This window comes from Bos grunniens, chromosome 8 (assembly GCF_055505025.1).
Source record: "Bos grunniens cultivar Pamir isolate PY7600 chromosome 8, Bosgru_T2T1.0, whole genome shotgun sequence".
Classification (NCBI taxonomy): Eukaryota; Metazoa; Chordata; class Mammalia; order Artiodactyla; family Bovidae; genus Bos; species Bos grunniens.
Genome location: NC_141172.1, coordinates 49,479,995 through 49,502,771, shown reverse-complemented (window position 1 = coordinate 49,502,771; position 22,777 = coordinate 49,479,995). Strand labels below are relative to the sequence as shown.

General features: G+C 39.2%; 1 protein-coding gene across 6 annotated transcripts in view; it reads left to right on the top strand.

The window, feature by feature from the left end:
- The window catches only part of TRPM6 (transient receptor potential cation channel subfamily M member 6), a 166,984-nt gene that overhangs the window by 102,935 nt on the left and 41,272 nt on the right, over positions 1-22,777 (top strand). For all 6 annotated transcript variants that reach the window (XM_086415540.1, XM_086415538.1, XM_086415537.1 and 3 more), the window contains 7 exons: positions 1,895-2,041; positions 5,725-5,871; positions 10,415-10,543; positions 11,876-12,127; positions 16,901-17,075; positions 17,278-17,392; positions 21,074-21,267. In XM_086415540.1, the coding sequence (XP_086271666.1) occupies positions 1,895-2,041; positions 5,725-5,871; positions 10,415-10,543; positions 11,876-12,127; positions 16,901-17,075; positions 17,278-17,392; positions 21,074-21,267 (1,159 nt within the window). The remainder of the gene's footprint in view (positions 1-1,894; positions 2,042-5,724; positions 5,872-10,414; positions 10,544-11,875; positions 12,128-16,900; positions 17,076-17,277; positions 17,393-21,073; positions 21,268-22,777) is intronic.

Here is a 22,777-nt window from a genome sequence, read left to right as displayed (position 1 = left end):
ATATCAACGAAGAGACTTAAGTGAAGTAAGACTAGGTGTTTTGCCCCCAAACATGGTGAGCTTACAAGACTGAATTAGCTACTTAAAATCTCTGACTTGCAGTAAACCATATTGCTCTCTATGCCTGGATCCTAATTTATCAGTGCTTGGCTTGTAAGTTTTGGGAACACTTCCATAAATAATTGTAAAATGACTAGTTCCAAGTGGATGAGGACTGGAGGAAGACTTTATAGAGTTTTATGTGGAAAGGAAAGCTCATGTAAGTGCTTTTAGGGAATAGACTCCAAACCCTTCCTTGGAAATGGGATGTTGATATCATTGAACACTGTTTCACAAGCTGATGGTTCTGCAGTGGTCAATGGCAACAGAATGTGGAGCTTTTCAGGAAGTAGATTAGGAATTAATTAGTGCAATATTATCATTGTGTTTGATAACTATGATGTTTCCAGACCTAGAAGATTGCATGTTTTTTGGGTTCAACATCTGAAAAGAAAACAAACACACAAACAAACCAATCCCTGCCAGAACTGGGACAAGTCCAGAGAACTTCCACAGGACATCAGGCTTTAAAACAAAACAACAAAAAGTCATTTCAGCATGAAAAAAAAAAGAAAGAAAGAAATTGACAAGAGCATGGCTTTAGTTTATTTAATCATGAATGGTATAGAGTCAGGGTAATCTTATTTTCATTCATTGAATCCTAGAATACTGGAGCTTAATTTTAGCTCAAAAGAGATAATGTTCACCAAGATGATTCTCACAGAATTGAGTAAATCCAAGCTCTTTACCCCGAAAGGCCATACAAGTTGAATAGACCATAAATAAATTCAAGAATGATAGCAATAGAGTGAAGGATGTCTAGAGTTATACATTCTGTAGGTTTTGCTGGCAGAGAAAATATATGTGTGATGGGAGATAGATGTAAACAGAGGGACTTGGTATGGTTTTACATTATTGATTTATAATATAAATAAATTTTAGAGTGTTTTATGTGATAATAACTACTTAGTGGCTTTAAAGAATTATTCAAGCATTATGCTCATTGAAAAAGAAGACATCTCAGTGTCCTGCCACTAGTTTTCTTTTTTTAATTAGAGGATAATTGCTTTACAATGTTGTGGTAGTCTCTGCCACACATTAATGCAAGTCCCCTCCCTCTTAAACCTCCCCACCCTGCCCACCATTCCACGTCTCTGGGTCATCCCAGAGAGCCGGGTTGGGCTCCCTATGATACACAGCCGCTTCCTGCTAGGTGTTGTTTAGTCGCTAAGTCGCTAAGTCTTACAACCCCATGGACTGCAGCCCACTTGTCCTTGGGATTTCCAGACAAGAATGGGTTGCTATTTCCTTCTCTAGCGGATCTTTTCGATTCAGGGTTTGAACCCAAGTCTGCTGCATCGCAGGCGGATTCTTTACTGTCTGAGCCACCAGGGACAGAGTGCTCCAAATTCAAGTTTGCTTTTTGGAACTATCTGAATTTTTTTTTTTTTTATATATTTTTAATCTACAGTTAGTTGCATCTGTAGATGCAAAGCCCACATATATGATGGGCTGGCTGAATTCCACCGTTAGGTTGTTCCACATCAGCTATCCTTCTATAGATGGACTTTTATGCTCAGTTTCTTAGTTGGACATTTAGGTTGACACTAATTTTTTTGCCATTACAGATAGCCCTTCAATGAACATCCCTATACATATGCTTGGATTCATGAGTATTTCTGAGGGAGACACTTCTGGTATTGGAATTCTTACGTCAGAAAATGTATACAATCAGGGTATCCACTTAACTGGGGGCGGATCTGACATTTCCTATACACCCAAATCTTGACTTTATTTGGATCATATGTGTGTCTTGTATAACCCTCACTACCTGCTTTGTTCTCCTCTTTTGAAGATCATCATCAGTATTCTTTTCCCACCTGCCATTTTGACACTGGAGTTTAAAAGCAAAGCGGAAATGTCACATGTCCCACAGTCCCAGGACTTTACATGGTATAATGGTGACCAGAACACCAGTACTCTCAAAGAAAATTCTTGTCAGGTTAGTACGATATCATGGTGAACTGAGTTTTTGTGACCTGGACTGCACACAAACGCAGACGCATAGCTTACTTATTAACAAACTATTTAACAATCTTAATCATATTATAGTATGGTCAGGTATACTATGTATGATAGTTCTGATTAACCTCCGTATATGATTAAGCAAAATATCCTATTTCTGCCAAAATCAAAGACTGTATTATATCTAGGAAGCTGCTTAATATTTTATTTTCCTTTATGACTAGTGGAACAAATAGACTTATTGTTTCTTGAAAGCTATAATAAGGGATGTCTCGTAGCCTTCAAAATATTTTATAAAATGCTGATTTAGAATTTGTGCTGATCTTCACTGTTTCATGCCACAGTTTTTTCATTTGTCATATCCAATGAGTTTGGATGGTTTTACTTGAGTTCCCAAATGTGTACTCTTTCACGGGTAACTTGAGCTGGTTCTCTTGCAACCCATCTTTGCTGAAGAGCCTCCAATATGCTGTCTGCACATCCATTTTTTAAATTTTGTGTTTCAACTTGGATCATTGCTGATGAAGTTGCCATTTACTATCAGGTGTTCAGTTCAGTTTAGTCACTCAGTTGTGTCCGACTGTGACCCCTGGCGGACTGCAGCACGCCAGGCCTCCATGTCCATCACCAACTCTGGGAGTTTACTCAAACTCAGGTCCATTGAGTCGGTGATGCCATCCAACCATCTTATCCTCTGTCGTCCCCTTCTCCTCCTGCCTTCAATCTTTCCCAGCATCAGAGTCTTTTCAAATGAGTCAGTTCTTCGCATCAGGTGCCTAAAATATTAGAATTTCAGCTTCAGTTTCCAATGAATATTCAGGACTGATTTCCTTTAGGATGGACTGGTTGGATCTCCTTGCTGTCCAAGGGATGCTCAAGAGTCTTCTCCAACACCACAGTTCAAAAGCATCAATTCTTCAGTGCTCAGCTTTCTTTATAGTCCAACTCTCATATCCATATGTGACTACTGGAAAAACCATACCTTTGACTAGACGGACTATGAAGTGTAGTGAACATCTTTTCTGGTACTTAATACTTCAGTGAGGCATCTTTAGCTAGTGTCTTGTCTGATGGGCTTTTGTACTTATGAGGTATTTGTTATAATGTTGAAAACATCTATGATAAATGTTAAATGAAAAATAATTAATTATAGTTTGTACGGATGGCATCTGTTGTGATTGATTGAGCATCCATTCTGATTGATAATGCCAGATCACTTAACCAGATGAGTTATTAAATATTTTGACTATCATGACTCTTTGGGTATATGTGTTCTTCTTCTATCCCTCCTTCCCTCCCTTCCCTTCTTTTCTAAGCCTGATAGTTCTGTTTGGGGTTCTCAGAGTACAAGATACCAGGTACATTCTAACCTTTACAGAGTGTGTGAGAAATTCTCTGTTGCAAAACTGGGCTTTGCAAGTTGTCATAATTGTGATTGTACTGGTTAGATTATATGTTTACTAAGTTTAGACTGTTTCATTTTTTTTTTTTTTAAGAAAAGAAAAAAAATGTAGTGCTGGCCTAACCTTATTAGAAATAGAAGGCAATCTTTATATGTGAGATATTCACATATACATGTTTGATTTTATATGGTCTCAAGGCTAACAGTACAGCCTTCTTTCACATTTTTCCTCATTTGGAGTTCCATTTCATGCCTTAAGGCTGCAAAATCTTTCCCTCTGGTAAGAGCACATGGCCAAGAACTATCTTTAAACCAGGCCACATTTTAAGAGACTTACTCTGAGTCACCCTGTCTGGAGAACATGTCATCATCTCCTCGAATCCTGGTGGAAATATTCGTGCTTGAGCAATCTTTCCAACACAGGTGTTTTTCCAGCACTCTGCTTTTCAGCCACAGCTCTTGGCAGATAATCTTGTGTATTTTATTTGATGTCATAATCAGATACAACATCAAGAACTTCATATACATGTCATGGTATTTGGTCTTTGAATTCAACTCAGAGATAGGCTCAAGTAGTGTTTTTTAAAATAATTGTATTTATTTTGGCTGTGCTTGGTCTTCATTGATGGCTTTTCTCTAGTTGCAGCAAGAGGGGGCTACTGTCTGTTGTGGAGGACGGGCTCTAGGGCACAGGGGCTTCAGGAATTGTGGCACAGAGTTTATTTGCTCCACAGCACGTGGGATCTTCCCGGATCAGGGACCGAATCTGTGTCTCCTGCGTTGGCAGGTGGATTCTTTACCACTGAGCTACCAGGGAAGCCCTCAATTAATGTTTTATAATATAATAATGAGAAGTTATTTAACAACAAGATCATTACTTAAATAGCTTTCTGGAGTCTTTCCGAAGTGGTACTGATGCCATTAAAATCACAGTATATGATGACTTTTAAAATCAGTTCTAAGCCATGGTTCTAAGCCATTTTAACTCTAGGCTGGTTTAACTCTGTTAGTAACTGGCTCAGTTACTGTACTTCTAAATCACATCTCTGATTCCACTGTCCAAAGTGACATGAATGACAGAACTATCAATTAGGCCCTGAGAAAACCCATCTAGAGGCCTGAGGCCTCAAAATTTAAATTTTCTTGCTATTACATGGATAATTCAGGCAAAACCTGATTCATTCCTTGGCTTGGAAATTCTTGGTAATCATGCAGGTCTGGTGTTCGAGAGACATCTTTTGTGGATAGGTTGAAGAAATAGGCTAGTCTGAGAGGCACCATAGAACGTTCCTTTCTTTTCATTTAATATGACTTTCGTAATATTACAAAAGTAGTACATTTCCTATTGAAAGATTAAAATCACACAGACATCTATGAAGTAGGATGATACCTCTTTTGCTTTTCTTTCATCATCCCTAAGTTTCCTCTTCTCAAAAGTAACCAGGGTGCAAGTGCTTTTCCCTTTCTCTTTCTTTTTTTCTCTCTAATGGCTCTTCTGAGCAGACACCTCTGTTAGTCACATTCATGCAACCGCTTTCTTGTCACACAGATATTCATTTCTCACCACCTACAACTGTTAACCCGTTTAGGCTGACCCATAACTTTTGAGAAACTGATGGAAAATGCTTTCCCTAGAAAATGCATGTACAACACAAATGCTTGCATATAATTGCAGCAGGCGCAAAGAACTCCAGAAACTCAGAGAGTTCATGAACTTCAGGTAAAGAACCTCTGTTATTAATGAGTGAAGAAGCTGTCAAAGTCAGAATTCTTAAGTCAACACTGAGCCTGACTTCCCTGTGACTTGGGAAAGATGTATCACCATTCTCTATCCATTTTTTCCTCCTTTTATGTGGAAACAAATCTATTCTCTACTTAATTGATTTCACAAGGACTTTATTTATATGAATATCCTGAGGTTCCAAAATTACTGATAAAGGAGATTAAAAAGAACAGGAAGAGGGACCATTTTAAAATGCTTGGAACTACTCTTAGTTTGACTAAATTTGATTACGGCAGACTCAACTTGCTTTTCAGAAATGCACTGTTCTCTTTACCCTGTCAAAGATCGATACAATACATGTAGTTTTTCTTCTGTTCAAGACTAAGATTATAATTTGGAAGGTGGATGCCCAATTAATTTCTCATTTATTTATTATATTTATATATTTATGAAATATATAATATTTTAGATATTTAAAAATGTTAGCAATTTAGTTAAGGCTCTGACAATAAATAATTATTTGTTTATTTTACAGAAAGACTGTGATTTGGAAAGGGGACCTGATGAGAAAACAGATGAAAGTCAGCACTTTGATTTAAAGAGTGGGCTCCAAACCCTTCCTTGGACCAGGAAAGTCTATGAGTTCTACAATGCTCCAATTGTCAAGTTTTGGTTTTATACGGTTGGTCTCATTTAAAAAATTGTATATAGTATTCAGGATGGTTAATTTTTAATGATAATGTTGATAGTGATATGCCTGATTTACCAACTTGTAATAAAAATATAGTTTAGAAAGAGTGGGAGGCCTGGCAAAGGAGATAGGAAAGAAGATTGGAGGGAGGTGAGAAAAGGTGAGGGCAGGTCTTTCCTACTTTTGGGAGCAAAAGCACAAGAATTTTTTTCTTCTTCTGAGTGTTTACAGTTAGCACAGCTGGAACTAAGCATTTGAAACTTTGTGGAACAATAAAATGAAAATAGTGGTTGTAGTATTAAGGGATGGGGGTGGATTAATTTCCCATCTTGGGCAAAAATGTCAGTAGTTGAATTGATTTTTTTTCTTTGTAGGAATGTTGTGTAATATAGACTAAAAATGCAAGTTTTTGTTGTTGTTGTCTTCAGTAGCAAATACTTATATGGAGAACAAGACAAATTTTAGAAAAATTGTATCAAATACTACATATGTCATGGATGGAGAGATGGCAAAAGCAGTAACTATACACTAAATGTATTCAGTGGTTTTTACATTTATTTGATAATATTTATTTTTCTAATGCTTCACTTCAGTTCAGTTGCTCAGTCGTGTCCAACTCTTTGTGAGCCCATGAACCGCAGCACGCCAGGCCTCCCTGTCCATCACCAACTCCCAGAGTCCACCCAAACCTGTGTCCATTGAGTCAGTGATGCCATCCAGCCATATCATCCTCTGTCATCCCCTTCTCCTCCTGCCCTCAATCTTTCCCAGCATCAGAGTCTTTTCCAATGAGTCAGCTCTTTGCATCAGGTGGCCAAAGTATTGGAGTTTCAGCTTCAAAATCAGACCTACCAATGAAAACCCAGGACTGATTTCCTTTAAGATGGACTGGTTGGAACTCCTTGCAGTCCAAGGGACTCTCAAGAGTCTTCTCCAACACCACAGTTCAAAAGCATCAATTCTTCGGTGCTCAGCTTTCTTTACAGTCCAACTCTCACATCCATACACGGCCACTGGAAAAACCATAGCCGTAACTAGACGGACCTTTGTTGACAAAGTAACGTCTCTGCTTTTTAATATGCTATCTAGGTTGGTCATAACTTTCCTTCCAAGGAGTAAACGTCTTTTAATTTCATGGCTGCAGTCACCATCTGCAGTGATTTTGCAGCCCCAACAAATAAAGGTGGCCACTGTTTCCGCTATTTCCCCCATCTATTTGCCATGAAGTGATAGGACCAGATGCCATGATCTTAGTTTTCTGAATGTTGAGCTTTAAGCCAACTTTTTCACTCTTCTCTTTCACTTTCATCAAGAGGCTTTTTAGTTCTTCTTCACCTTCTGTCATAAGGGTGTTGTCATCTGCATATCTGAGGTTATTGATATTCCTCCCGACAATCTTGATTCCAGCTTGTGCTTCCTCCAGTCCAGCATTTCTCATGATGTACTCTGCATATAAGTTAAATAAGCAGGGTGACAATATACAGCCTTGACGTACTCCTTTTCCTATTTGGAACCAGTCTGTTGTTCCATGTCCAGTTCTAACTGTTGCTTCCTGACCTGCATACAGATTTCTCAAGAGGCAGGTCAGGTGGTCTGGTATTCCCATCTCTTTCAGAATTTTCCACAGTTGATTGTGATGCACACAGTCAAAGGCTTTGGCATAGTCAATAAAGCAGAAATAGATGTTTTTCTGGAACTGTTTTGCTTTTTCGATGATCCAGCGGATGTTGGCAATTTGATCTCTGGTTCCTCTGCCTTTTCTAAAACCAGCTTGAACATCTGGAAGTATACAGTTCACATATTGCTGAAGCCTGATTTGGAGAATTTTGAGCATTACTTTACTAGTGTGTGAGATGAGTGCAATCGTGCAGTAGTTTGAGCATTCTTTGGCATTGCCTTTCTTTGGGATTCTAATGCTTATCTATAGTTAAATTGCTTATAGTCAAGGTTGTATATTTCTAAAACATTTGAAGTCATTATAAGAGGATATTTATATAAATGCGTTATATTTCAAAATATTCCTTGCCCAACCACACACTTGTTTCATATACATATTGAATAAGTACATAGGTCCAAATAACTTTTATGTTTTCAAAAAGAAAATTTTCATTCAGATGATTCAGGTTTTACCATTTTTGTGAATATGCAACAAAATCCTAGAGACTCTGATAGTAGCATTAAGAGAATTTAACCAACCCAGGGATCGAACCCAGGTCTCCTGCATTGCAGGTGGATAATTTACGAGCTGAGCAACCAGGGAAGCCCAACCATTGTCACATCACTGGGTAGAGTATTCAAGTGTTTTTTCCTTAGAAAATTCCAGCTTATGAACTCTTAGAGACAGGAACAACCTAAGCAAATGGACAATAATGATGATGGAAATAAACAAACTAGCCAACCATATCTACGCACCACAATGAACTGTATTAGCTGTGAGCACAGGCATTTTACTCATGGCCCTTACATTGCTAGGTTATGGTACGTGTACTTTATTAAAACAGTGTCTTGTTGTAAATGGTATGATGAAAAAGCAAAAATGTAAACATTTTTGGATATCTTTTTAAAACTTGGAAAGAAAAAAAAGAGTCAGAAGTAATACCACCAATATCTACAGTGTTTTGGTGTCTGGCCACCATGGAACCAGTGATAACGATGTAAAAAACGTCTGCTTGACAGTACAAGTTTATTTAAATTGTGTCCCTACGGGATCATCAAACATATTAAAACTATGAAATACAGATCTAGAGAAGTATGGAATTTACTTAACTTTCTTATATGCTTCTCTATTAAGTTTCTGAACTCATAGGCAATGCTAATAGCCATTATGCCTGCCTGAAATACCACCTATTGTAAATGCCAATTTGGTATAGTCAAAAGTGATTTCAGCCATTCTCTATGCAGCACTAAGCTTAGCAGACTTATCAAACTTAGGTAGAGCTCAAAAAGATTTGATAAATAAGGATTCAGTTTAAAATAATATGATTCTCATGAGAATGAACACACACAGAGGCACTTTTCCCCCTTTGATCTGGGATTTGTAATATGTGTTTATCAGCTAGTACTGTGTATGGTCTCTGAAGATATTTGAAGGGCTGCATTGTCTCATGCTTTGTTGGTGATTGAGAAATTGGTAAAGCCTTTCTGGCTGGCAACTTAGTAATATGTGTCACATTTTTAAATGTGTGTAGTTATTCTACTTCTGGAAATTGTAAGACATAAGAATGTTAGATAAGATCACAAAGCTGTTAATCACCATACATCTATGTGTATGTGTTTGCTGCTGCTGCTGCTGCTAAGTTGCATCAGTCATGTCCCATTCTGTGCGACCCCATAGACGGCAGCCCACCAGGCTCCCCCGTCCCTGGGATTCTCCAGGCAGGAACACTGGAGTGGGTTGCCATTTGCTTCTCCAATGCATGAAAGTGAAAAGTGAAAGTGAAGTCGTTCAGTCGTGTCTGACTCTTAGCGACCCCATGGACTGCAGCCCACCAGGCTCCTCCGTCCATGGGATTTTCCAGGCAAGAGTACTGTAGTGGGTTGCCATTTCCTCTCCAATGCATGAAAGTGAAAAGTGAAAGTGAAGTCGCTCAGTCGTGTCCGACTCTTAGCGACCTCATGGACTGCAGCCTAACAGGCTCCTCCGTCCGTGGGATTTTCCAGGCAGGAGTACTGGAGTGGGTGCCATTGCCTTCTCCAGTGTATGTGTTTACTGTGCCTTAATTCTTGGAAGAGACTGGAAATCTAGGTTTAATATACATACCGCTTAAACATACATTTCTTGATTGTCTATCATGTGTTAGGCTGAGTGCTTAAGTGCTATAGATAAAAATGTCAACAGTCTTTAATTATAAAGATTCACAATCAGATAATACTTTTCTATCAACCAGGATATTTTAATCAGCATAAAATAAAATTCTCAGCAGTAATAAACATCACAACTTATTATATTTGAAACAGTCTCCTACCAATACTGCTACTTTGGCATCCTTAGGACACATGTTTTCTGTTTAAATGGAGGAGAAGGTGTGTGATTCCCCCTTGCCTTGTTGTTAGCCTGACTGTGTCCATGCCAGAATGTGCAGGGTTCTGAAAATTCTGATCAGGAGCCAACAAGATGAAACAGTGCCCACTTTGATGCATTAGAGAATAGTGCTCTTCTTTCCTTCCATAGAATCATAGAACAGAGAACTGTGGATTCTTATGCCTTCCTTGATATTGGGCTTCCCTTGTGGCTCAGCTGGTAAAGAATCCACCTGTAATGCGGGAGACCTGGGTTCGATCCCTGGGTTGGGAAGATCCCCTGGAGAAGGGAAAGGCTACCCACTCCAGTATTCTGGCCTGGAGAACTCCATGGATCATGTAGTATATGGGGTTGCAAAGAGCTGGACACGACTGAGCACCAGGTGGTCCCAGTTATGTTTCCCTGCTATCATGTTGAAGTCCATGTGATTTCTGTTGAGTTGGGTCCATGTCTGCTTGGTATCCTCCACTATGACTCTCACTCATGACCAAGAAATGTGTGTCCCCCTCACAGATGGTGTACTTGGCATTCCTTATGCTGTTCACTTACACCGTGTTGGTGGAGATGCAGCCCCAGCCCAGCGTGCAAGAGTGGCTTGTTATTATCTACATCTTCACCAATGCCATTGAGAAAGTCAGGGAGGTGAGTTACCCTTTCTCCCTTTGTCTTCTGTACATCTCTGCTAGAGGTGTTCTGGGATGGGGTGGTGCAAAGGGAGAGGTCAAAGGTTGAGGTGGGGTGGACAGTGATCCTGACTTGGCATGCTGCAGGAGGATAATTGGGGGAAATTTCTGATCTCAACCTTTTCTTGTTGACAAATAATTTCTCTTGATTGCCGCTCTTTGAAAGCAGTTATTTTTGAGGACATCTTAGTGTGTTTATCAGTCACAGAGTGATAGTGTCTAGTTGTTATTAGACCCTCCGACTGTTAGATTTCCCATCCCCAGAGTGTTTTTTTTTAAAATAAGATTGATTTTCATATAGTCTAACATTACTTACATATTATTGATTTCATGTCACATAGTGGCTAAAGTTGTACAATGGTAAAGAATTCATGTATAGCCTTCGAAAGTTCCTACTAAACATTCCTCTGGGGCAAGTAGTCCAAGAAACAAAACAAAGCAAACTTTATTTTTAATTTATAGTGAGTCACTTAAAAAAAAAGGAATGAATATTCCCATGCAGTTGTAATGTAATCACATATAGTATAACTTAGACTATTTTAGAATCACTGTATATGTAGCTCTACCTTTGTGCATTTACATATATTGAGTTTGTCCTAGAGCTCTTATGACCAATACTGTATATTATGTAGATATAGTCTTAGTAATATATTTATGTTGCCTGCTAGTTACTATTGTGGAGTTTATAGACAGTAGAAAATAATTCAGCAGAAAAATGTTATCAAAATTCTACCATTCTTTTTAATGCCTCAGGAAAAATGGGTTTACTGTCTGACATTTCAATTTGTCTGACATTCTGTTGCAGGGGTAATTTCTTGCAATAGTGAGTTCTAATGTCACGTTCAATTTGCTAACTGTTCACTAACAGCAATAGTGGGATCAGATTATAGGATTCTTTCCTTTCTTTGCACTAGGCTATTCATCATGAAATGGCATTGCAGCTATAGTCCATTGCAATGTCGAGTTTTAAAATTGTCTCAGCGTTTCCCTGTGTTAGTTTAGGATTGATCAAATCTAGAAAAAACTTTTCTTTCTTCCTTCCTTTTTTAAATTTCTAGTTGGGTTTTTAAATAGTTGACCAGCATTAACAGTCACATTAAGCTGTATTTATAGAATTGTTTAAATAATTCATTCCCCAAGGATAACTTACATCTCCAAAGCTGCCTTAAGATCTAAGGTTTGGCAGGATTCAATTCCTCTGTAAATGAACAGTTGAAGTATTGAAGATCATATCGATGAGACTCTTGAGTTATAACACATTCTTTGTTTCTTTCTTTCTGTCATGTTTTAGGTCTGTGTTTCAGAACCTGGGAAGTTTACTCAAAAGGTGAAGGTGTGGATTAGCGAGTACTGGAACTTAATGGAAACTGTGGCTATTGGCCTGTTTTTGGTGGGATTTGGCTTTCGGTGGGGTGCCCCACCTTTCTACACGGCGGGAAGACTGATATACTGCATCAACATCATATTCTGGTTCTCACGGCTCCTGGACTTCTTTGCTGTGAATCAACATGCAGGTCCCTATGTGACCATGATTGCAAAAATGGTGAGTACTGTCTGCTGTATAACCTGGTGTTATTTTAACAGTTCTACCTGATTTCATGGTTCATATTCAATAGTATTTTAACTTTTAAAATTATTTAAAGAAGTACACACTTCATCACCACTTATTGTATAACTTAAATTCATATTTAACCAATGTCCTTGGATAGCATATTAGATAGTTGACTGTGATACTCACCTTACCTTTTTGGTTAGGGCCAGATGATGGGGTATTGAGTCGTATTTGTCTCTGAGCACAGTAAGCTGAAATGCTGATTTGTCTTGTCTCTCCACCCCTAGCCAACTCTTAAATAGTGATTAGTATGGGCCACACTCTGTTCTAAGTACTTTATATATATTAACTCATTTAATCTTAAAAACAATTTTAATAGATGGGTACTATAATCCACATTTTACATTCAGGGAAATGGAGTTTACGTAAATTTCCCAAAGGAGTAAGCTGGGGAGTCAGGATTCAAATCTGGACCACCTGGCTCTGTCTGCCGTCTGAGCTCACTGTGCAATTGTATAAGCCCTGTCTAGCTGACTTTGCACAGGAGTTAAGAAGGACAGCACCTCAAGATCTTTGCTTTTTCTTCTAGAATACTCACAGAGAAGGGGCAAGCTCTTGAGAAGAAAGAGTTATGTTGAGATAGAGGAAGAGGACAGTAAAGGGAGAACCTCCAGGATACCAAAGATGATTTTGGTTACTTTATACTTTTTTTTTAGACCAGCAATATTTTCTCTGTTCTTGGTGACATTGGTATTAACTTGGAAATCTATGTTGAGGTAACCAATGTATCCCAGTGACTCAGTACAAGTTTATTTCTTCCTAATGCAAAGACCAATGGGTGCTCATGGAGCCTGGCCCTTATCCAGTGACTGAGGGATCACAAATCCTTCCTTCTTGGCGCATACCCATGTCATTATGTGGCTTCTCAGGTTTCCTATGACAGGGAATCAGAGGGATGGAAAAAATTCCATGGAGGAGCATGCTTTTAAAGGGATGGAGCAGCTTTTAACTGCTCTGAGGAGGAAGTGAGTCAAATCACTATTATTCCACAGCCCGTTGGCCAGAATAGGTCATGTGGCTCCTGCCTCATGGAAGGGAAGCTAATAGGAAATTCATGGTGTAAGTTTCTGCCACAGTGAACAAGTAGATTGATGTGATGTATTAATACATTTAGTAATGGAAATGAATTATTTGAAAGAGCCTTTAAAAGTTATAGTACATGTGTTTGGTACATGTATATATTATATGTGTTCTCAAGCAGTTCTCCATTGTGCATTAAAACAAGCAGGCTTACTTTGTTTTTTAAACTTTTTATTTTGTACTGGGGTATAGCTGACTGACAAACAATGGTGTCATAGTTTCAGGTGAACAGTGAAAGGATTCAGCCATGCATATACATATATCCGTTTCTCCCAAACTACCTCCTATTCAGGCTGCCCCATAACGTTGAGCAGAATTCCCCTGTGGTATATGATAGGTCCTTGTTGGTTATCCATTTAAAATATAGCGGTGTGTACATGTCCATCCCAAACTCTATAACTATCTCTCCCCGCCATCCTTCCCCCTGGTAACCATAAGTTCATTCAACCATAAGTCTGTGAGTCTCTTTCTGTTTTGTGATAAGTTCATTTGTACGATTCCTTTTTAGATTCCACGCATAAGGGATGGCAGATGATCTTTCTCCTTCTCTGTCTGACCGACTTCACTCAGTGTGACGACTTCTCGGTCTATCCATGTCGCTGTAAATGGCATTGTTTCGTTCTCTTTAGTGGCTGAGTAATACTCCACTGTTCAGATGCACCACGTCTTCTGCCATTCTTGTCACTGGACGTTTATGTCTCTTCTTGTTGCTGTTGCTGTTTAGTCATTAAGTCACGTCCAGCTGTTTGTGACCTCCAGGCTCCTCTGTCCATGGCATTCTGCAGGCATGAATACTGGAGTGGGTCGCCCTTTCCTTCTCCAGGGGATCTTCCCAACCCAGGGATTGAACCCATGTCTCCTGCTTGGCAGGCGGATTCTTTACCACTGAGCCACCTGGGAACCCCCAAGGTTGCTTCCATGCCTTGGCTATTGTAAACTGTGCTGCAATGAACAATTGGTTGCATGTATCCTTTCAGATCATGTTTTTCTCCAGATACATGCTCAGAAGTGTGATTGCAGGGTCATACTGAAGCTCCATTTTTAGTTTTTTAAAAAACCTCCATCCTATTCTCCATAGTGGCTGTACCAATTTGTGTTCCCACCAACATTGTAGGAGGGTTGAATCAGGCTTACTTTTACTGCAAAGACTAACTGAGAGTTAATGAACCACTGGATTTAACAAACGTCATTTTATAGTTGCTTTTACATCTTTTTTTTTTCCCCCTTAAATTCTTCAGTTTCCTAAGTAGCCTGGAATTATTCAGCAGATTCTTGGCCTAATCAATTTTCTGAGACTCTAAATACTGCTGAAGATAATCCTGGGAATAAGGAGCCATTTTACTAATTTGAATTACCCTAATTTTTTTCTTTTCATAATCTCTGATGAAAAGTTAGATACTATCCAATCAAAGGCTATTCATATTTCATCACTTCTTAAAAAAGCATAGATTCTCTACTGTTAGTACATTTAAATTATTCTATAGGCTACCTGAAACACATATTTTGCAGAGAAAACAAGATGTTTTAGACAAAGGAAATCCAGTTGTTCATGGACTAGGTATTTTGGTCAATGACTAGACAGTCTTATTATTGGCAGGCCCCCCTGTCCCTGGGATTCTTCAGGCAAGAACACTGGAGTGGGTTGCCACTTCCTTCTCCAGTGCATGAAAGTGAAAAGTGAAAGTGAGGTTGCTCAGTCGTGTCTGACTCTTAGCAACCCCATGGACTGCAGCCTACTAGGCTCCTGCATCCATGGGATTTTCCAGGCAAGAGTACTGGAGTGGGGTGCCATTGCCTTCTCCGATAATTATGATGACTCCAGGTATTTTATTTGTTTTGAATTTCTAATCTATGCTAAAATTCTGGCTGTGCCATATTTTTTTTTTAACTTTTTATTTTATACTGGGGCTCAGATGGTAAAGAATCTGTCTGCAATGTGGGGGACCTTGATTCAATCCCTGGGTTGGAAAGATCCCCTGGAAAAGGGCATTGCTACCCACTCCAATATTCTTGCCTGGAGATTTCCATGGACAGAGGAGCCTGGTGGGTTACAGTCACTGAAGTCACAAAGAGTCAGACACGACTGAGTGACTAACATTTTCACTTTTGTTAGGGTATAGCCAATTATGCTCAAAATTCTCCAAGCCAGGCTTCAGCAATACGTGAACCATGAACTTCCAGATGTTCAAGCTGGTTTTAGAAAAGGCAGAGGAACCAGAGATCAAATTGCCAACATCCGCTGGATCATCGAAAAAGCAAGAGAGTTCCAGAAAAACATCTATTTCTGCTTTATTGACTATGCCAAAGCCTTTGACTGTGTGCATCACAATCAACTGTGGAAAATTCTGAAAGAGATGGGAATACCAGACCACCTGACCTGCCTCTTGAGAAACCTGTATACAGGTCAGGAAGCAACAGTTAGAACTGGACATGGAACAACAGACTGGTTCCAAATAGGAAAAGGAGTACGTCAAGGTTGTATATTGTCACCCTGCTTATTTAACTTCTATGCAGAGTACATCATGAGAAACGCTGGACTGGAAGAAGCACAAGCTGGAATCAAGATTGCCGGGAGAAATATCAACCTCAGATATGCAGATGACACCACCCTTATGGCAGAAAGTGAAGAGGAACTAAAAAGCCTCTTGATGAAAGTGAAAGAGGAGAGTGAAAAAGTTGGCTTAAAGCTCAACATTCAGAAAACGAAGATCATGGCATCTGGCCCCAAGTGCCAGATTTTATTTTTCTGGGCTCCAAAATCACTGCAGATGGTGATTGCAGCCATGAAATTAAAAGACGCTTACTCCTTGGAAGGAAAGTTATGACCAACCTAGATAGCATATTAAAAAGCAGAGACATTACTTTGCCAACAAAGGTCCGTCTAGTCAAGGCTATGGTTTTTCCAGTAGCCATGTATGGATGTGAGAATTGGACTGTGAAGAAAGCTGAGCGCCGAAGAATTGATGCTTTTGAACTATGGTGTTGGAGAAGACTCTTGAGAGTCCCATGGACTCAAGGAGTTCCAACCAGTCCATTCTACAGGAGATCAGTCCTGGATGTTCTTTGGAAGGAATGATGCTAAAGCTGAAACTCCAGTACTTTGGCCACCTCATGCGAAGAGTTGACTCATTGGAAAAGCCTCTGATGCTGGGAGGGATTGGGAGCAGGAGGAAAAGGGGATGACAGAGGATGAGATGGCTGGATGGTACCACGGACTCACTGGATGTGAGTTTGAGTGAACTCCAGGAGTTGGTGATGGACAGGGAGGCCTGGCGTGCTGCGATTCATGGGGTCGCAAAGAGTCGGACATGACTGAGCGACTGAACTGACTGAACTGAACTGAGCCAATTAACAATGTTGTGATAGTTTCAGGTGGAGAGCAGAATGATTCAGCAATACATATACATGTATCCATTCTCTCCCAAACCCCACTCCCAGCCAGGCTGCCACATTACATTGAGCAGAGTTCCATGGGCTATGCAGCAGGTCTTTGTTGGTTATCCATTTTAAATATAACAGTGTGTACATGACTATCCCAAACTCCCTAACTATCTCTTCCCGCTGGCAACCATAAGTTCATTTTCTAAGTCTGTGAGTTTGTTTCTGTGCCTTGCTTTTTTGTAGACAGCAAACATGTTCTACATTGTGATCATCATGGCCATTGTCCTCCTGAGCTTTGGAGTGGCACGCAAAGCCATCCTTTCACCAAAGGAGCCCCCATCCTGGACCCTTGCCCGAGATATCGTATTTGAGCCATACTGGATGATATATGGAGAAGTCTATGCTTCAGAGATAGATGGTATGTAGAGTATTCCAACACTGTGGAAATCAAACCCTTGTAGACACTCAGAGTTGTAAAGAACTCTGGAAAACAACTATCTGAATCTTAAAAATGTCAAGAGTTTGTGGTATTCTGCTAAATCAGTGTGCTAAATATTTGTCCATGGTCATAGGACTGTGATTCACCTTGTCTCTCATTCTTTTAAATTCTTTCTTTGCAGTTTGTTCAAGCCAGCCGTCCTGCCCTCCTGGTTCTTTTCTTACTCCATTCCTGCAAGCTGTCTACCTCTTCGTGCAATATATCATCATGGTGAACCTGTTGATTGCTTTCTTTAAGTAGGTTATTTTAATCAAATATGGTTATTTTGTATCAGTCAAATGGGTGAAGTATTTTGAAAGAGTCACATGTAACCTTTGTTTTAATGCATATCATGCTTTATTACTGTGGTTTTATGGTTTTAAAAATATGGGCATGGGACTACTGGTAGGAAGGTAGCGGAGTGTGAGAAGAGAAAAAGCAATAGACTGAAATAAAAACAGAATTAAAAGAGGTCATACACTGTAATTAAGCAGTAATTTGGAATCATGGAGAAGAGCAATTGATGAGTTGAAAGTTGACTAGAGAGTCCTTGATAACTTCCCTTCATCAGCTCTCATTATATTTCATTCTCTGTTTTCTTCAATATCACTTCACTTCTCCGTCTTCTTTTCCTGGTTCATCATCTTCTCTCCAAGCTTTTGACACTGGGATTTGTCCCTGGGCCCAGGCCTTTTGCTTATGCTTTGTTTGGTGATCTCTTTCAGTTTCCTGCATATATGTTCTATATCTGGACAAAGTCCAATGTGTATCTTCAGCCTACATCTCTTTCCTGAACTCCAGTTCTATAGGTCCAGCTGCCCTGTTCCGTTGCCAGTCAGATGTATAATAGATTTCTGAGCTTTTAAATGTCCAAACTCTTGATTTCCCCTCTTTCCCAATATACACTTATTCTTTTTATAGTTGTTCCCACATCTTTAAAGAAGAGCACACATTTCTGCCAAAGCTTCATCTTTTTTTCTTTGCTGTTCAGGCCAAAAACCTTGGCCTTCTTATTGCCTCTCATATTTCTAGGTTTAGATTGTCAGAAATACCTTTGACTCCACCTTCAAATAGATCCTCGTCCAACCACCTGTCACTACCTCACTGCTACCACCACAAAGCCTCCTAATCATTTCTCTGCTTCTGACTTTGGCCCCTATATTCTTTTCTCAACACTGTAGCCCTAATGACACTTAACAAACCTAAGGATGTTATTTAAAAGTGCAGTTGCCCTTTCCTTCCATCATCTCCTTGGCGTGCCTGGTCCCCCTTACTCTTCTTTCTTTATCCTACTCACTTATATATCCAAATATATTTTATAATTTATTTATATATTATTTTTCCCCCATTTATCTCATTCTGGAATACAGGCTTCACAAGAACAAGTTTGTTTTTTTGCTTTTGGGTTTTCTTTTTTCCTTTTTTGCCTATGAATTTATCCCAAGCATTGAAAAGAGTTTAATTGATGAAGGAAATCAAGTGACATGATGGGAAGGAACTAGTTTTTTCTGAATGCCTCCTTTATGCCAGCCACTGTATGAGGTATTTTATTTATTATCGTACTGAAGAGACAAAGGGAAATCAATGCATAGAAGCTAAGTAAAGAAAGTAGAGGAGATATGGCTGAAAGCAGATAAAATAAATAAAAACACAGGCAAAAAGCGACTGTTGTTGCACATATATCAGGGAAATCTTATTAATTATTACAAGATTATATGATAACTGTCATCTCTCTTTAGTCTCACCATATTATGAACTTGCAACATTTGCTGGTGTTTAACTATTATAGCTTTTATTCTGACATTTCAAATAAGATCAGTGGGTATGAGATTTTTGTTTCTCAAAAATAGCAGGTGTCAAAAGAGAGGTTGAAAAATCCTCCCACAGGCCAATCTCGTCACTGCGATGAACACACCGAGAACCATACAAGCTGCTTCTTGTTCAGTTGCTAAGTTGTGTCCCACTCTTTGCAACAGCATGGACTGCAGCATGCCAGTCCATGTCCTTCCCTGTCCTTCACTATCTCCTGGAGTTTGCTCAAACTCGTGTCCATTGAGTCTATGATGCCATCCAACCATCTCACTGTTGCCCCCTTCTCCTCCTGTCTTCCATCTTGATCTTTCCCAGTTATTAGGCTCTTTTCCAGTGAGTCGGCTCTCTGCATCAGGTGGCCGAAGTAATGGAGCTTCAACTTCAGTATCAGTCCTTCCAGTGAACATTAAGGGTTGATTTCCTTTAGGATTTTCATCCAAGTTGAGCAACCCCAGATCTGACTACTTATCCAAAAGCCCCTTTCCAGACTCTGTAATAGTTACGAAGAGCCTGACAAACACTCTGAAGATCGCCACCTGCTGGTAGACATGCTGTAGTCACACTTGGACTGGGGGTAGCATGGAACTTGGACCATCCTCAAACTTGATTGTGCAAGAGAACTACTTGGAGGACTTGCCGAGACAGGGATAGCTAATTTGGTCATTCTGGGGTGAGTGAGTAAGTGAAAGTCACTCAATCGTGTCCAGCTCTTTGCAAGCCCACAGACTGTAGCCTGCCAGGCTCCTCTGTTCCTGGAATTCTCCAGGCAAGGGTACTGAAGTAGGAAGCTGCTGCCTCCTCCAGGGGATCTTCCCAACCCAGGGATCGAACCCAGGTCTCCTGCTTTGCAGGCAGATTCTTTACTGTCTGAGCCACCAGGGAAGCCCCATTCTGAGGTAGGGTCCAAGAATTTGTATTTCTGACAGGTTCTCAAGTGATGCTAGTGCTGCCGGCTCAGTGACTGCAGTTTAAGAATTGCCGTTAAATCCGGTTGTCAGTGCTTCCTTCATCTATCTTATGTAATCTGAAACTTCCCCTTACCTTTTTCCTCTCTTTTTTAAAATCTCACTAAGTGTCATGCGGGATCTTAGTTCCAGGACCAGCACCCTGTGCAGTGGCAGCATGGAGTCGTAACTACAGGATGCAGGGAAGTCCCTCCCCATTCTTCAATCCTAAGCTGTTTTTCTCCGGGATAGTTTGAGTTTCTTCTCTTTACCATTCCTGCAGTTTAGGGTTACTTGCATTTCTATTTGTTAAATTTGTCTGCCCTTCTTAAGTGCTTCTCTGCCATATTTCTTGAAGAAATAAATTCTATATTAGCCTAAGCAAAATATTAAGATAGATATTTCATTGTGTCCTCCCCACCCATATCATATTATAGACTTAAAGTTATATAGTTAAGGATGACATATTGCTTGAGAATGGATACCACTCATGACAACTTCATCACAAGCTCTATAGCATCAACATATTTTTCTGCACTATTTGTATATTGTAATTGACATAATAAAGGGGAAAAAAAATCCAAAGTAGCCAACCAATATGAAGTTACTTTTATTATAAAGTTAATGTAAATAATTGATCTAGCTTCTAAATCAAAGTTCTGCTTATTGGTTTATTGTAGGATAAATTGATTTTTATTGCCTGCCTCATCTTTTTTTTCCATTTGAATGTTTTAGCTAGGGTTATTCTAGCAGTTCTCACATTTGATAATTAGGAGAATCTCTTCATAAGATTGATAATATAGCAGAACATTAAAACCGTTTATCATTAAGGATGACTTATGGACTGAAAAGATCTTATGTGAAAAAAGATAGTGAATCAAGAATAATGTTACTTTCAGAGGACAGTTTCTGTTCATTGTATTTAAAATGTTAGCATTTTCTTCTCTCTGATTGTAATTTCTACCTTTTGCATTTTCTGATTAGCATATTTTATTGTAGAGGGTGATTAATGTGGGTTGTTTGGGGAAGAAGAGTCATAAATGTGATGATATTATTTTTATTGGCTAACTACTGGTCACATCAGGTGAACCAATAATAAGCTGGAAAATAAAGCAGTAATCTAACTATTATGTTTCAGGATTCCGTATTAAAACACTGTCCCTCTTTTACTGCTACTTACAGTAACGTTTACATAGATCTGAAATCCATTTCAAATAACCTGTGGAAATATAATCGCTATCGTTACATCATGACCTACCATGAAAAGCCTTGGTTGCCCCCACCTTTTATCCTGCTGAGTCACATTGGTCTCCTGCTTCGCCGTCTTTGCCAGCACCAAGCTCCAAATGACCAAGAAGAGGGTGATGTTGGATTAAGTAAGTTTTTAATTGGTGGCACAGGAGAAAGAAAGTAAAGAGCAGAGATCCAAGGTGAAGACACCTGAACATTTTCGATTAAATTCAGGGCTCAGGTTGGAAGGCTCTGGGAGTTAAATTAAAAGACTATCAGTTGGGAACCTGGGTCTAAGTAAATACATTGATCTCATGTGCTTATAGTATCTTTTGCTAAGAGTAATTAATAGTTTGAAAGAAAGAAATGGGTAGGAACAGAATCTCTGCTTGGGTTTGTAAAGGTTTTTTGTCACCTGGAAAACCTGTATTTTCTCTGCTTAACTGGGAGGTCATCAGAGTAGCTCCTAGAGGGTAGTAGTCCCAGTGGCCCATACTTATTCTTTGTTGGTGAACATGGAATCCAAATTGAAAGGATACAGGTCTTGTGGATTAAGGGAAATAGATAAACCAGACTTTGTCTGACTTATTCACTAGAGTCAAGGCTCTCTGGTTCTCTGATTTACAGAATGTGGAGGTCATTCTCTATAGATGTCTCATATTTTCAGGAACTTCAAGTCAAGATGCAGAAATGTGGTTTCTCTCTCTTTTTGGCAAAGCTTAACTCGACACATTTTGAGATTTTTTTCCTAGTTCATTTTGCTTATCCATATCTTGACAGCATGATATGACTGTCATACTAATCGTCTTAAGAGAAATTCATTCTTTTGGTTTACAGATCTTTTGTAGTTCCTCTAGGTCCGTTGGTACTAGGCCCGTTTCTAGATTATTCCTAAATATAGTAAGGAAATGGCATAAATCCACAATCCTTTATCTCAATTTCTAAATCCAAAATATATCTGAAAATGGAAAGTCTTTTTCTTCTTAAGTTAGAGAGAGACTCATCTGGATAGAAGAGGCTAATGGGACTAATGTAAGCCACTTATCCTCTTTATCCCTTGTAGTAGGAATACTCATTGATTTTGCTACAGAAATAATGTGTTTAATTTCAGAATATTGCTCTAGCCCCAATTAGAGATTTTACTTCATTTATGGCATATGCTTTATATTATATTTCCAAAACTAGAAGAGTAAACTTCTGAATTCTGAAATAGACTGGTTCCAAGAGTTTCAGATATGGAATTGTGGACTATCTGTACATTTTGGTGAGCCCTTAACAGGTGTTATCACAAGGTTGACAGGGTGACATGCTTTTGCTCCTGCTGGTAATTGACTCTGTGAAGTATTTTTCTCTTCTTGAACCACTGTACTGATTTATTTTTCTTTTCCATTTCTTTCCCTCAAGAGATTCAGCCTTTATAAGGAAGTCAAAGCACAACTGAAGTTAACTTAAAGGCTTATAATTATATTATAATTTTTCATCTTCTAATAGAGTGCCATCCCAGAACAATTTAACAGGAGAGCGTGAACCACTTGAGAGATCCTGGAATTAACTAGGATTTGGCCAGATTTTATAGCACCATACCAAAGAACCCTTTCCTGAGCTTGCCTTGATATGAACTTATAGGGTGATTCTGGTATAAAACTTGAGGAAATA